The following is a 14,298-nucleotide window of genomic DNA, read 5'->3' on the forward strand; positions in this document are numbered from 1 at the left end:
AACTACGGCCCACGGGCCGGATCTGGCTGTTCTATCCGGTTCTCTTGCTCTCCCCTCCGCTCCTTTACTTTGAATTTATATTAGTTCACACAAACACTCCATCCATGCTTTTGTTCTGGCCCTCCGGTCCAGTTTAAGAACCCATTGTGGCCCTCGAGTCAAAAAGTTTGCCCACCCCTGGATTATACTCTCCAATCAACAGCTACAAGCCTGTCAGGTCATCAGTTACTAGGGAAGCTGTTCCTTGCAGTGACCCCAGAATCACAGCCTTTCCCAGGATTGAAACACCTGAAAGATCACAATGGCTTTAACTGTGAGAGGTTAAGTCATTTTCCCAAATCTGCAACACTATGTTGTGGTGCAAAAGGACAAAATGAAGGCCTCCTAACTTGCAGTCACCTCCCTCACCCTCAGCTCCCAGCACACTCACTCATCCAATTGTCTAAACAGCTCTGTCTGCAGTGAGAGAGACGAATGCTCCTGAAAGTCTCCAACTTGTGTGCTCATCACTGACCAGCACAGAGCTGGCTCACAATAGGGCCCAATGCAGTGTTTCTGCTAGCACGGGATCAAACCTTTAAGCAGGGGTCCTCAAACTTTTTAAACGGGGGGCCAGTTCACTGTCCCTCAGACCGTTGGAGGGCCGGACTATAGTTAAAAAAAAACAAACTATGAACAAATTCCTATGCGCACTGTGGGCCTGGGACGAATCGGCTGCTAAGCAGGACAGGCAGCGGCACCCGGCGGGCCGGATAAATGTCCTCGGCGGGCCGTATGTGGCCCGCGGGCCGTAGTTTGAGGACGCCTGCTTTAAAGCACTAAGTTAAAACAGTTTATTTAATGCAGGAAATTCTAAGTTTCAGAAGAGGCCCTTCATACTGAATCTCTGACCAGCAACTGGTGATGCTATTCATCTCTGATGCTGATTGGTTCTCAGTACTGAGATTACCCAATCAAAGAACAAAGAAATGAGTTCCCTAGTTGGTATTATTGGGGGTGTGGGTGGAGAAGGGCCACAGCCCTCACTGAGTGAGACCGGCCTGCTCCCTGCCGCTGTCCTCTCTGAGCTCCAGCATGGTGTGCCTGCAGTTCCCCGGAGGCTCCTGGATGGCCGCTCTGACGGTGATGCTGATGGCACTGAGCCCTCCCCTGGCTCGGGCCAGGGACACACCACGTAAGTGCACCTTGGGGGTGAGCTGTTGTGGGGTGAGGAAGAAAGGAAATTAGCTTTGTCACCGTGTCCAGGCCATGGCCATTAGAAAATGGTGGCATATTCTTCAGTGGCCATCTACCTTTATCACATGGATCCCGATTCTTTCCACCGCAAAAGGGGCTGGTGCTCACCACTACGAGATGTGCAAGGGGCTCCATATATCTAAGCCGTTCTTCTCATCTCGCCTCCAGTAAACCCTCCCCAGCCTCATGTCCCATTCCATCGGGGTCTTGAGAGGACTGAGAAATAATGATTTCAGACTTATTCCCACCGAGTGTTCCATTTATTGTATTGAGTTATCCCCAAAGGCAAGTTTCTCTGACATTTTATGGGAGCCAAAAGGAATTAGAGGGTCTCTCTTTGAAGATCCTGTGTTATGGCCTCAACAGAATCTGCGATGTTGGCACCTCTCCCTACTATGTGAGGTGTATTAAAGGGCTTCCCCCACCATCTCCTTTCCTTTCTCCCTGAACTCCAAGGTTTATAAGGCCTATGTCCATGTAAAGGAGGTTCTCCAACAGAAGTGGGGTTAGTGCTCTCTCTTCCTCCTGTGTAAAATCCCTGGGAGCTGAAGCAGAGATTCTTAGTACTTGGAATGATCCTACAGATGAGGGGCATTTATGGGGGTGGTCTTTGAAGTCTTAAAGAACTTAAGGCATCTTCTGAACACCTGGCCAGGTTAGTGCTCATTATGGATCTATGTTGAAACTTTCTATTCTATCAGTTTCTCATATATCCATCCTTCTCTGGCCTGAGCCCAAAGGTCTGGACTCAACTAATAGAGATAAATTGATTGAAATTCTGTGTTTTTAAGTTAAAAATAGTCAAATGTTAGCAATTTCATATGTTCAAATTATACACCTTAAGCAGGAGTAGAGAGAGTGTGTAAGCATCCCATGGGGCTGAAAGTCAATAACCAAGTCAAGGGAACTCAAGGGGCCTCCTGGAGCCTTGGCCCCAATGCCACAGGTCCATTCATCGTGCCCTCTGTTTCCCTTAATTAGCCGTGTTTGGTTGCCTCTACTTCCAGGTGCTCCCTATTCTTTCCCCAGCTATGTCATCACCATTCCTGAGATCCCAAAGTTCACACAGACCCTCAGGCCTGGAACAGATCCATGGACAAGATAAAATGTAGTGATATTTTCCCTCTTTCCTGTGATGTTTCTTCCAACTAGTAGGAGGAGAAACAGGAAGAGTCTCTGAATTTCCTACAGGAAGCAGAGGGAACATAATGTGTTATCTGAATAAAAGAGTGTAGGAGCTTGTGCCCTGCTGCTTTCCAGGGTCCCCACAATGATCAAGGCCCAGAACTTGGGTTCATCATTACAGATATTTACCCGAGTGACTACTACATACCAGGCTTTGTTCTAGACTCAGAGAAGCCTATTTGAATATGATAGAAAGTCCCCTTTTACCATGGAACTTAGCTAATGTTAGGGGAGAAAGACAATAACCTATAACATTTAAGAAAGAAAAAATTCAGAGAACAATAATTGCTCTGAAAAAAACACACACAACACCACGGTTACAGAATAGAATAGATTCACCTGATGTCACTTCAAGTAGTTAGGAAGCTCTCCCTGAGGAAGTGACATGGAGAGACATTTGAGACCTGGATGATAAGAGAAGCCACCCTGTGAAGATCTAGGGGACAAGTGTCCCCGGGAGAGGAACAGGGAGAGGCCACAGTGTGGGAACGTGTTTGCCATGTTTAAGGGGCAGGAAGAAGGCTAGCGTGGCTGCAGCACACGAGCAAGTTCTTCATAGGAAGAGGCTGGAGAAGACGGGAGACAAATCATATTGGGCCCTGATGGTGGGGTAAGAAGTTTGAATTTTACCTGAAGAGACATGTGAACTGCTGGAGGGTTACAAGGAGAGTCCACGAATACTTATTTAAAAACAACAATCCCAGCTACCAGGTGGAGATTGGATTGCAGGGTTCACAAGAGGAGTTGGGGGGCCTTGACCAGCATGGAAGAGCGCCCAGGTGACGTGCTTGGGCTTCCGTTAGTGTGTGTGGCAAAGGCAGCGGGAAAGGGGAAGTGAGCAGATCGGGGTAGATATTTCCATGACTTGTTATGGATGAAATGGGGGAGGAGTAAAAATCCCTAAAGATTTTATATTCAACTAGTGACCTGGTGCATGAAATTTGTGCACATTAAAAGGGGATTAATTAGAGGAAATAATTTAATATTGCTGTTTGCCCTTTCTCTACAATAGAAGTGTCAGAGATGAAAGAAAACTAGTAAAATGTATTTGAAAACCTTCCTCCTGTCAGAGTCTGGGGCCCACCACAGGACCCAGAGTCAAGTCCCTGCTCACCCACATGTACCTCAAAATTGCATGAGACCCAGACCTGACCGCCCTTCCCCCATTGGGCTAGATCCAGACCCAGCCAGTCCCACCCTTGTCAAGCCCTGCCAGGCAGGGAGCATAGCCTCAAATCCCCTGGCCCAGCGCCAGGACAGGGGGGCATGGCCTGAGGTCCCCCAGCCCAGATGGGGTGGGGGGCATGCCTTGAGGTCCCCCGTCGAGCCCTGCTGGGTGGAGGCATGGCCTAAGGACCCCTGTCAAGCCCAGCCAGGCAGGGGGGCACAGCCTCAGGTCCCCTGGCCTGGTGCTGGGGCGGGGGATGCGGCCTGAGGTCCCCTGTCAAGCCCCGCTGGGCGGGGGGTGTGGTTTGAGGTCCTCTGGCCTGGCGCTGGGGCGGGGGGGGGGAGCAGCCTGAGGGCCCCTAGCCCAGCACCAGGATGGGAAGCACACCTTGAGATCCCTTGTCAAGCCCTGCCAGGTGGGGGACATGACCTGAGGTCCCCTGTCAAGCCCCATGGGGGTAGGGGAGGGCATAGCCTCAGGTCCCTGCTGATTGCTCATTAAGGCTCCTTATGGGAACTTGGCCTCAGCTGTGGGTGCAGTCATCTTTGTGATGGAGTGATGGTCAATTAGCATATCCCCTCTTTATTAGATAGGATAATTTGAATAAACTTGGAGCTGTTTACTGAGATGGGAAGGACTGTGTAAGAAGTAATTTGAAGGGGGTGGTTAGGAAGAAAGGTTTTGTGTAAGTTTGAAATGATTTTTTGACATTTGTGTTGAGCTGTTAAGAGGTCAGTTGAACACAGGAGCCTCAAGTTTGGGGCTGGCCAGGGCTGGAGGTGTTTGTGTTGGTGTCATTGACACATGTTCTGTGTTAAACTCCAGGGAAGTGGAGAATATCAGACAGAGAGAGAGAGAGAGAGAGAGAGAGAGAGAGAGAGAGAGAGGGAAGAAGAGGAGAGAAGAGAAGAGAAGAGAAGAGAAGAGAAGAGAAAGAAGAAGAAGAAGAAGAGGAGGAGGAGGAGGTGGGGGAGGAGAAGGAGGAAAAAGAAGTCAAGGGCCAAGCCCAGAGGACCAAGGGCCAATGAGTCAGCAGAGGAGACTGAGAAGGGGTGCAGTGTGTTGAGGAAAACCAAGAGAAGGTGATGCAGGCAGGGCACTGAGGGGAAGTAGATTTTTCCAGAAGGAGGGAGTGGCCAGGTGTGGTGAGAACCACTAGGAGGCAGGGAAGTGAGAACATGCAGAGCAGTGAGCACTGGGTTTGGTGGAGGTGAGGTTCGCAGTCAGTGGAGTGTATGAGATGGAACCTGATTGGACCGTTTGAAGAGAGAACAGGAGCTGAAGACGTGAGGGATGATTACAGTGACTCTGAGCAGCGACCTCTGGGAGACTGTGCACTGGGCTCAGGGAGTCAGCTGGACCTAAAGCATAAGAACAAAGGAGCCTGAAGGGAAGCTGAGGGATGGGAGAACCAGAGATGCTCAGTCATCAGCAAGGAGCCACTGGAGTGACCTTGAAGGCAGAGGTGACTGGTTATGAAAGCAACTAATTCCACAGCCACTGTTTACTAGTGACCCAGAGCAGGCAGTCACCACCTGGTGATGAGGGTGGAGTCATGGACAAGACAAATCTGGTCCCTCCTGCATGGAGCACCGTCACGTTGGGCAGTTACTATGCACTGTTACGGAGCGAACGCGAGTGAACGACCACCGGAGCCCAGACCAAATTAAAATTCAGGGAGCCTTTATTAGCCGGCCGGCGACTACTCTGCCTTTCTCCATGCGGGGAGTCCAGAGAGCAGCCCTGACCCTGTGTGCAGGACCGCGTTTAAGCACATTTACCATATCTTGTTTTTGCAGAGCAAGCAATTTAAGACAAAACAGTTTTTCTTAAGTAATGTCAGGGTCATGTTATTGATGACCATGTTATTTACAGGGTCATCCTGTTCTTCAGAAAGCTGACAGTGTTCTATCTTGCAAGGCTGTTTTGTGAGGTGCAGCTGGGATTCAAGGCTAAGTCAACTAGGAGGAAGCATGCTCAAAGATTTCTACTCTCTAACATGCACCAGGCCTACATGTGAGTGTGTGACTCTCATAACCACCCTGTCTTACCTGCAGCAATTACAGCTGTAATGACCCATGGAATCTGATTCAGAGTTTAAGCAACTTACCCAGAGTCACAAGGTTAGTTGTAGAACCAGGTAACACAGTCTAGATCTCAGAATCTAGGAAGTTCCTCTCTTCTACGTCAGCATAGTCCTTTCATATTTGGTGCATGTACATCCCATTATATACAGAAACCAAGGTTTCTGTCCTTGTATTCAAAATGGTATTTCATGATAAAATGAATAAAAGACAACTGCCAAATGGTGATGGAGATATTATTTTATCTAGGAAGTTAAGTGATAGAAAATTGCATTCCTAAGGATTATAAAATTAAAAATAGCAAGCTATTTACTGAGTGCTTATATGATCAGCACTAGGAAGAATCACTATTTAATTCCACACTTACAATATCCTGTGAGGAATACAGTATCATTTAATCTATTTTAGAGGTAAAGAACAAGGCCCATGGGTGTTACCATCTGACCCAGCAGAAGAGCTAATGTTCTAATGTAGATTCCTAATGCTAGAACCTGGGCTTCTACCCGCACTGGTGAACAGTGGCCTGGCTGGGTCTGACTTGCTGCTGAGATTTCTGATGTTCCCATGTGCCAGCGTGTGTCTCAGGCTTGGGGGCAGCAGGGGCAAGGGCTGCTGGTTCCAATATAAAGGAGGAATTTACATCCATTTTGCATTTACAACTTGAAAAGTTCCATATGGGTTCACACTAGGCCGTGAGCACGTGAGAAACACAAAGAAGTTTAAGTCCACCCCTCTGCCTCAGATTCCATCAGCGGGTGGGCTTGTGTTGCCAAAGGAAATAGAGGATGCCCGATTAAAGCTGAATTTCAGAGAAAAAGCAATTACTTATCTGAAATCCAAATGTGCTGGGAATCGTGTATTTGTATTTGCTTTATCTGGCGGCCTTTAAGTTGGGCCCATGAGCATGGCCTGATAGTGCTAACCACACAGGCTGCAGTGAACAGCAACTCACACGTGTTTATTTTCAACCTTCTCATGTGTCAGGAAGGCGCTAGAGAATTTGTGAAAAGTTAGACAGACCAAGTCTGACCAGAGTGCCCTCCCCTCTGCCATCATTTCTACATGAAGGTCTCCATCTAAAGCTGGGACCTGCTCCTTTTTGTAATCTGTCTATGTGAGGGTGTCATCTTAGCTGCTCCCCTTCTGAGGGACCTGCCTATAGAAATGAGAGCCACATCGGCCAAGGCTGGTAAGCTGATGCCTCCTGGTATTATTGGGAGCAGGAGGCAGTTAGAACGTGAATTGGTTGGGACTTTGAATGGGAATCAAATGGCCATGGCTGTAGCTTCTGCTATAGACAAGCAGTGGGCCAGTGGCAGAGAGATTGAGAAAGAGATGATGTGGAGGATAAATGGTGACTTGGTGATTGGGTAGCAAGGCAAAGAAACAGGTATCTTGGTTCTGAACAAATTTATTTTGCTAAAAAAATTACTCTGCACTGGAACCAGATTTTTAAAATATATACATTTCATATAGTGCAAGATTTTCAACAGATATATTGGTAGAACTTCCTATGTAATTCTCAGCTGCTGCATAATCAACAGTGTTTTTTTCACTCCAGATTTTTCAGACAGTTCACCACCCCTTCTCTCCCTTCCTACCCCAGGGACATATGCCATATTAAAGCCATGTTTGGCTGTCACAGGGTGGGGGTGGAGCGGGGGGTTTCTCTGACAACTGGTGGGATGCCGTGTGCAGCCCACTGTGTACAGAACACCCGCCCCACCCACACAGAATTATCTGGTCCAGAGGTCAATAGTGCTGAGGTGGAGAACACTGCTGGACACCGGCTGTTCCTGAAAATTCTAGACTCACGCTTTATACACACGCACCTTCCAATGCAGCTCTTCATGGCTTATTAAGAAAAAACTAGACAGTTGTACAAATTCACCACTTTCTTGTTGAATCCATTCAATCACTTGAAGTTTAAAACCTTCATTGTTATTATTGCCTTAATGTTTGTCAAAATGAGTTCTGTCACTGCATCTCTGCTGACCGTCCACGTCTCTCCTTTACGAGTCATGCATCGTGGTGAGCCCCTGTACTCAGGAAGTGCCTCACATTTCTGCAGTGACTCTCTCCACACCAGCGATGGTGTCAGAGCTTCCATTCATCACCTGGCTTTCACCACGGGTGTGTTCCGGTTCTCTGCGCCTCCTGGGTTGGACATGCAGGAAAGAGCTGGCGCCCTATTGGGATTAGGGTGTAACCCCCTGAACTCATCAGTATTTTCCCTTACATGGAGCAAACGGCCCCCCTCCCTCACCCCCAGGCTCTCAGCACCCCGGACTCCTCCAGGCTCCTGTCCCCTCCCTCTCACTGTCTGGGCTCAGAGCCGGTTCTCTGGTTTCCAGGAGGCCATGGGTTCCCTCGGGCTTTGCAGGTGGCAGTGCCTTCCCCTGAAATGTGCCTCCCTCCCCGCCACACACACAACCTTCAGGCCACATCCTGTCACTCAGAGGCCACTGGCCCCGCCCTGATGGAACTTGGGTCCTGCTGTCCCTGCTCCAGAGGCCCCTTTCCTGACATCTCCCTCCTGTGTGAATGCGCCTGTGGTTGGCTGTGCCCCACACTTTGGTGAATTCTAAGCTCCAGGGCGGAGGGCGATGCCCGGTTTCCTTCCTGGGTCCCGGGGCAGCTGGGACCTGGCACGAGGTCCCCTGCCCAGGTGGTGACAGGAGGAGGCGGGTGTGGGGAACGGGAAAGGCTGTGGGTGAGGGGGGGCGTCTAGGAGGAGGCGGTGATGGCACAAGTCCTCGCCCAGCCTGCAGCCCGGAGCCCCGCGGGGAAGCCCAGTGGGTCCCCAGTGGCTGAGGGTCCCAGGGGTCTCCCTGCCCCTCGGCCATCCTCCAGCCCCAGAAGAGAGGGATCCCCGGGTACTGGCAGTGGGGGTGCGGGAATCCTGTGTCCCCACCGCCAGGGCTCCCCGCACTGGGCGGCGTCGCCATCTTCTCTCACCAGCGTGACGGGTCGTTCCTGTCCCCGCAGCACATTTCCTGTATCAGGTTAAGTTCGAGTGTCTTTTCTCCAATGGGACGGAGCGGGTGCGGCTCCTGGCCAGAGACATCTACAACGGGCAGGAGGACGTGCGCTTCGACAGCGACGTGGGGGAGTACCGCGCGCTGACCGAGCTGGGGCGGCCGGACGAGAAGGACTGGAACAGCCAGAAGGACTTCCTGGAGCAGATGCGGGCCGCGGTGGACACGTACTGCAGACACAACTACGGGGTGTTGGATAGATTCCTGGTGCCTCGGCAAAGTGAGCGCGGGCCGGGGGGCGGGCGGGAAGGAGTGGTGGCCTGGGAGGGGGTGCACACAGGGCTGTGAGGAGCACCCCTGAGGGGCCTGAGGGCGGCTGTGGGGACCGTGAGGTCCTGTCCTGTGTAGGGGCGTTTCCGGGGGTGCCCAGTCCTGTCCAGTCGGGGGAGGGTTTGGGAAGCAACGGGGAGGGAGGGAGGTGTGAGGTGTGAGGAGGGAGTCGGTCTGTCTTGGCCAACCCCCCTGACCCCGAGCCCTGGAATAGGGGTGCTTGGTGCGCAAGCCTTTCCCTGGGCGGAGGGTCAGGCTGGGTGTGAGGGGCGGGGCCTCCGATGACCTCTGGCCTTTCTGAGCTCCTTTAGGTCTGAGTGTCTTGCTCCCCTTAGTGCACCTGTGTTTACATAGGGGGAGTGATGGTGAGCCAGGTTTCACGTTGTGATTTTGTTACTTAACACACTGATGTTTCATCTACACAGTGCTGACAGTATTTAAGTAATTACATGTTAACTTTCTAGAGTTGTGGTAGTTTACTTACATTCTATTTTGTTAAATATTTTTACATTACTGTCAAATCTCAGTTGAAAATTTTTTATTTTAAATTCATCCTTTGATTTCTAAGGTTCTTGAACATTTTTCACGGACGTGTTGGCTACTGGCTGTTCCTGCTCTAGGAATGGCCTATTGTCCGTCATCCCTGGGGTCCGGGCCTTTTCTTGGTGATTTTCCCGGTTCTCTAGGCAGCAAGAGGGACACTTTGCTGACATGGATTCAGCATTTTCTCCAGCTCCTGCCTTGTGTTTTGATTCTGCTTTATTACTTTCCATGTTTAAATATCTTTAAGGTAATGAAATGTACTGCAGAGTGGTTAGCAATGATTTACCAACAATCTTAAAACTATCCTTTTGGGGTACAGTAAAAATGTTTTCCCCAAGTTTCTTCTCCTCTGCCTCCTCCTCCCCGTCCTCCTCCTCCTCTTCTTCCTACTCTTCATCCTCCTCCACCTCCTCCTCCTCTTCCTCCTCCAAAACTGTATTTATTAAGCATGGCCTCAGGCAGGAAGTACATACATTATTGAGTCCCAGCCCCTGCCCTGAGCTCAAATGTCAGATTGAAGAGAGAGACAATTATAAAAGGACAGGAATCCCATTAACAGGTCGGCTTCTGTGAGAAGGAGCGGGTTGCTCAGTGAGCATCCCTATAAGTGTTATAATGGGTACCTGCCCTGCTCCTCCCTCTCCCTCAGGACTCAGCCCCGGAGCTAGGGAATCACCCTCTTTCCTGCTTCCAGGGGAACCATCTCTGTGTTCCAGGTGTGATCGCATTCCCAGGACTTCACACCCTGAGTCCCATCTTCCCCAAGCCGTTCCCCAGTTTCTCCCCACTGTTTTCCTTGTATTTTCTTTCCATCCTATATAATAAAAGCCCAGATACCATAAGCATAATGACCGGAATGACCGCTTGACCAGTCGCTATGGGGTGCATTGATCACCTCTCAGTCCCTCCCCCCGGGCTTACAGGCTCCAATTGCAGCATGGTGAACAGGGAACCACGGGGAACCAGGGTGGGTGGCAGTGGGGTCGTAGTGGGGACTGACAAGCAGGTGGAACGGCCCTCTTGATCCCCCCTGCCCGCTGCCCCCTTCCCTCTGACCCACAGCATGGCGAATGGGGAACCATGGCGAACCAGGGTGGGTGGTGGTGGAGCAGGACTTGGGACTGGCGAGCGGGCAGAAGATGGCCCTCATCGCAGGCTAGGCCTAGGGACCCTACCCACACACAGTTTCATGCGTTGGGCCTCTACTATATAATAAACAGCTGACATAGAGTGATGGCTTGGTTCCAGTCGCTGTTGTACATATTTTAGGCCCACTGATCCTCATGTGTCCTGAAGCGGTAAGTTAGTATTATCACCCCTTTGTAGGTGAGAAGCTGAGCAGAGAGGATCTCCCAGCATCACCAGTCAGAGGCACAGCCCGGATGTGACCCAGGCAGCCCAGCTCCAGAAATCACACTTTAACTCACACACTCTGTGCCTTGCAAAGATCTATAAACACTTCCATTCAACAATGAGTAACTGTTTCAAGTGAAAAATCCCCCAAATTTCCTCAACATCTCTCAAATCCAGAGGCCCGGGCTGTAGGCAGAGATTCAAGGCCCATGGCACTACCCCCTGCGGGGCCACAGGCTGGGTTTGAGGGGGGCCTGCCTGGGCCTGGAGCTGGGGCTGGAGACAAGGCCAAAAGGGAGCAACAAGGGGCCTGCCTGTCTGCTCACGTCTCCCTCTGCCTTCTCTGTCCCAGCTGAGCCCACAGTGACCGTGTACCCTGCCAAGACCCAGCGCCTGCAGCACCACAACCTCCTGGTCTGCTCCGTGAACGGCTTCTATCCGGGCCACATTGAGGTCCGCTGGCTGCGGGACGGCCGGGAAGAGGAGGCCGGGGTGGTGTCCACGGGCCTGATCCGGAACGGGGACTGGACCTTCCAGATCCTGGTGATGCTGGAAACAGTGCCCCAGAGCGGGGAGGTCTACACCTGCCAAGTGTGGCACCCCAGCAGCACCAGCCCCGTCACCATGGAATGGAGTGAGACGCCTTCTGACCTGCCCTGCCTTCCCGTCCCCCCCCCACCCCGGGGCCTTTGCTTGTCCCTGAGGGCCAGGGTCCCCTCTCCCCACACCCCGTTTTCCTTTGCTCGTGTCTGTCCTTCAGCACAGGCCACAGGGCAGCCCCGATCGCTTCTGTGGACACCAATAGCCCTGGGAGGCGCCATTCCTGCCCTGCTTTCAATTCCCCACCCTCTCCCCGTCATGGTGCCCCTTGGCCCTGGGCACCGTCCCCTGTCGGCTGGGCGGGTGCTTCTGCCTGCGCTCAGCTGCCCACTGTGATCTGGGAGGAGGCGCGTCCTCCACAGCGTGGGGACCCTCCTGCCACGGGAAAGTCCCTCTGCTCTGCGTCTGCAGCTCTGTGACCCGGGCCAAGTATGAGGGTCACCGAGCCCCGGGCTCCGCAGCCATCAGAGGCCGAAGCAGTGGCCTTGGGTCGGGAGTGAGGGCACCTGAGGCCAGTGCCTGGGCCTTGTACCTGCTCCATGTGACCTCAGTCTCTTTCCCGGAAATGGCTATTGTTCTGCTTCCTCTAGGGCACACCCCCCCACACACACACCCAGCTCTCCATCCCAGGGTCTCCATTAGAGAAGTTGCTTTGGGCTAAACCCACTGAAACCAGCCTCTCCTCCCAGGGGCCCAGTCTGGATCCGCACAGAGCAAGGTGCTGAGTGGAGCCGGGGGCTTCGTGCTGGGGCTGCTCTTCCTCGGGGCGGGGCTGCTCATCTCCTTCAGGGCGCAGAAAGGTAAGGCGCCTGCTGGCAGCCAGGCCCCGAGACGGTGGGGGGAACGGGGGCTTTGCTGGGTGAGCTCTGGGGATGGCAGCGCCGTAGAGGCCTCTCTTTCCCTGTTGGTCTCACGTGTCCGGGAAACGCAGAATCACTAGCTCCCGGTCCTTAGGGTGGAGACATGAGGAATTAGGGCTCTGGGGGTTAGAGATGGGTTAACATGTGCAGAGATTTGGGTGCAGATCCTGGGGTACATGGAGGAGCAGGCCCTGCGGTCCCTAAAAGGACACTGGATGTGACAGCTTCGGGGCCACTGCTCTCAGCTTCTGCTCTCGGCTCTGCTCTGGTGTCAGCGGGTGGGGGTGCTGCTAGAGAAGCTCAGGTGGCCTGGGCGGGGACCCTGTGTTTGGGTCACACTTACCTTCATATCTTTAAGTAGCATCTTCCTTCTCTTCCCAGGACACTCTGGACTTCAGCCAGCAGGTAACGCTCTTTAATCCTCTCTTAGGGACGCCTTCGGTTTCCCTAGAACAGAAGGAGCAGGGGGCCAGCCAGGGGACAGATGGCAGGGAGCCTGGTGTGGCTCTGGCCCCGCCCACACTGCAGCGCCTCCTCCCGCCTGGTGAGAGGCAGCTCTAAAGCAGCTCTGCCTCCTGTGGCCTCAGAGCCTTTCTTCTCACTTGGGAGCCACAGCAGGAGGCCTGGGAGGGCAGCGCCCCTGCTGGCTGGGCCTGGGAACTGCACTGTCCTCTGTCTGCAGGGCTCCTGAGCTGAGGTGGCCATGGCGACTCGGGCAGGAGAGAACCTTCTGTCCCGCCCCTTCGCAGCCTGAAGAGGTTTCCTGCTGGGCTCTCACTCCATGAGGAGAGCCGCCTCGGGCTCTGGCTGGGTCCTGGCTCCTGACCCCGCAGCAGCTCCTCCCTGCTGGTTCCCCCCGCCCTGGACCTGGAGGCCCCAGTGTTGCCTGCAGAGCCTTAGCTCCATCCCTCCCTGACCTTTTGTGTTCAACCCTCGCTGTCTGCTGTGCACCTTAGCTCACCTCTGCCCCCATTTCTTAATAAAATATTCCTCAATTAAATATGGAGTGAAATCATCTGCCTCACACAGCTTCAAGGGCAGGAAGTAGAAAGAAATGAGAAAGAGAGGATCTCATCACAACACAACAATAATTTTCACTTGTTTTCCTGAATTCTGGTCATATGGGCATCTGGAAGGTTTCCTTGTTCCCATCCAGCTTTTCATGAGTTTTCAATCCTGTAATTCAGCCTGGCTTCCTGAGCCAGGAGAGAGTCTGCAATGGACCTGAACACGGTGGTCTCCTACGTTGGTGTTTCTCAAAGACAAGCACACAGGTTCCTTTCCCCAGGGGATACAGAGAGGGGACAGCAAGTAAAAGAAATGCAGGCCACTTGTAAGGATGCCATGCCTTTACAGTTTCTTAAAAACACACACACAACTTTTATTGATTTCAGAGAGGAAGGGAGAGGGAGAGAGAGATAGGAGAGAGAATCATTGATTGGCGGCCTCCTGCATGACCCCTAATGGGGATCGAGCCCACCCCCTGGGCATGTGCCCTGACAAGGAATCGAACCCTGACCACCTGGTCCATAGGTCAATGCCAACCACTGAGCCACACCAGCTGAGACACAGTTTCTATAATCCTGTTCTTTTCTCTGATTTTTTAAAAGAAGGTACCTAAACCTGATACCTTTTGAAGTCCCCTTTTACAGTATTAGTCTATTGATGGCTTCTATACCTCAGTCTTTTGTGTCTCAAGAAAATGTGTGCTGTGCTGACTCTGGCTTGAGGTGCACCTTTCCCATGAGTCGGTCCCCAAGGCCCTCAGGACAGAGCGGCAACTCTAGTGGGAAAGGTGGGCTTCTGAGGCCTCCAACTTGTGTGACAAACTCCCTGTCTGTCACAGGAACCCTGTGTGGACCTTATCTGAGCATCAACCAGGGCCGCTGCTGGGCACCCAGGGGAGCGTGTGGATCCCTGATGTGCCACCAGCATGCAATCCTCTGCACTGGAGGGAACGT

At 52.3% G+C, this 14,298-nt stretch overlaps 1 protein-coding gene across 2 annotated transcripts; it reads left to right on the plus strand.

Annotated features, from left to right (window-relative positions):
• The first annotated feature begins 992 nt into the window (after positions 1-992).
• On the plus strand, positions 993-13,334 carry LOC308247454 (DLA class II histocompatibility antigen, DR-1 beta chain). 2 transcript variants are annotated; one of them, XM_080666591.1, is made up of 6 exons: positions 993-1,174; positions 8,662-8,931; positions 11,230-11,511; positions 12,167-12,277; positions 12,719-12,742; positions 13,020-13,334. In XM_080666591.1, exons 1-6 carry the CDS (start codon positions 1,075-1,077, stop codon positions 13,031-13,033), a joined length of 801 nt encoding a protein of 266 aa, XP_080522717.1. In that variant the 5' UTR covers positions 993-1,074; the 3' UTR covers positions 13,034-13,334. The 2 variants fall into 2 exon arrangements, with proteins under 2 accessions (XP_080522717.1, XP_080522718.1); XM_080666592.1 differs by having other exon boundaries at positions 1,008-1,174; positions 13,087-13,334.
• Positions 13,335-14,298: the final 964 nt, after the last annotated feature.

Source organism: Plecotus auritus (genome assembly GCF_963455305.1).
Source record: "Plecotus auritus genome assembly, chromosome: 4".
Lineage (NCBI taxonomy): Eukaryota > Metazoa > Chordata > Mammalia > Chiroptera > Vespertilionidae > Plecotus > Plecotus auritus.

What these genes read in the sequence shown, in the direction of transcription:
- LOC308247454 (XM_080666591.1), top strand. Translation starts at nt 1,075, where the DNA reads ATGGTGTGCCTGCAGTTCCCCGGAGGCTCCTGGATGGCCGCTCTGACG. An exon ending in TCGGGCCAGGGACACACCAC is followed by an intron (nt 1,175 to 8,661) that starts GTAAGTGCACCT and finishes CTGTCCCCGCAG; the next exon opens with CACATTTCCTGTATCAGGTT. An exon ending in ATTCCTGGTGCCTCGGCAAA is followed by an intron (nt 8,932 to 11,229) that starts GTGAGCGCGGGC and finishes TCTCTGTCCCAG; the next exon opens with CTGAGCCCACAGTGACCGTG.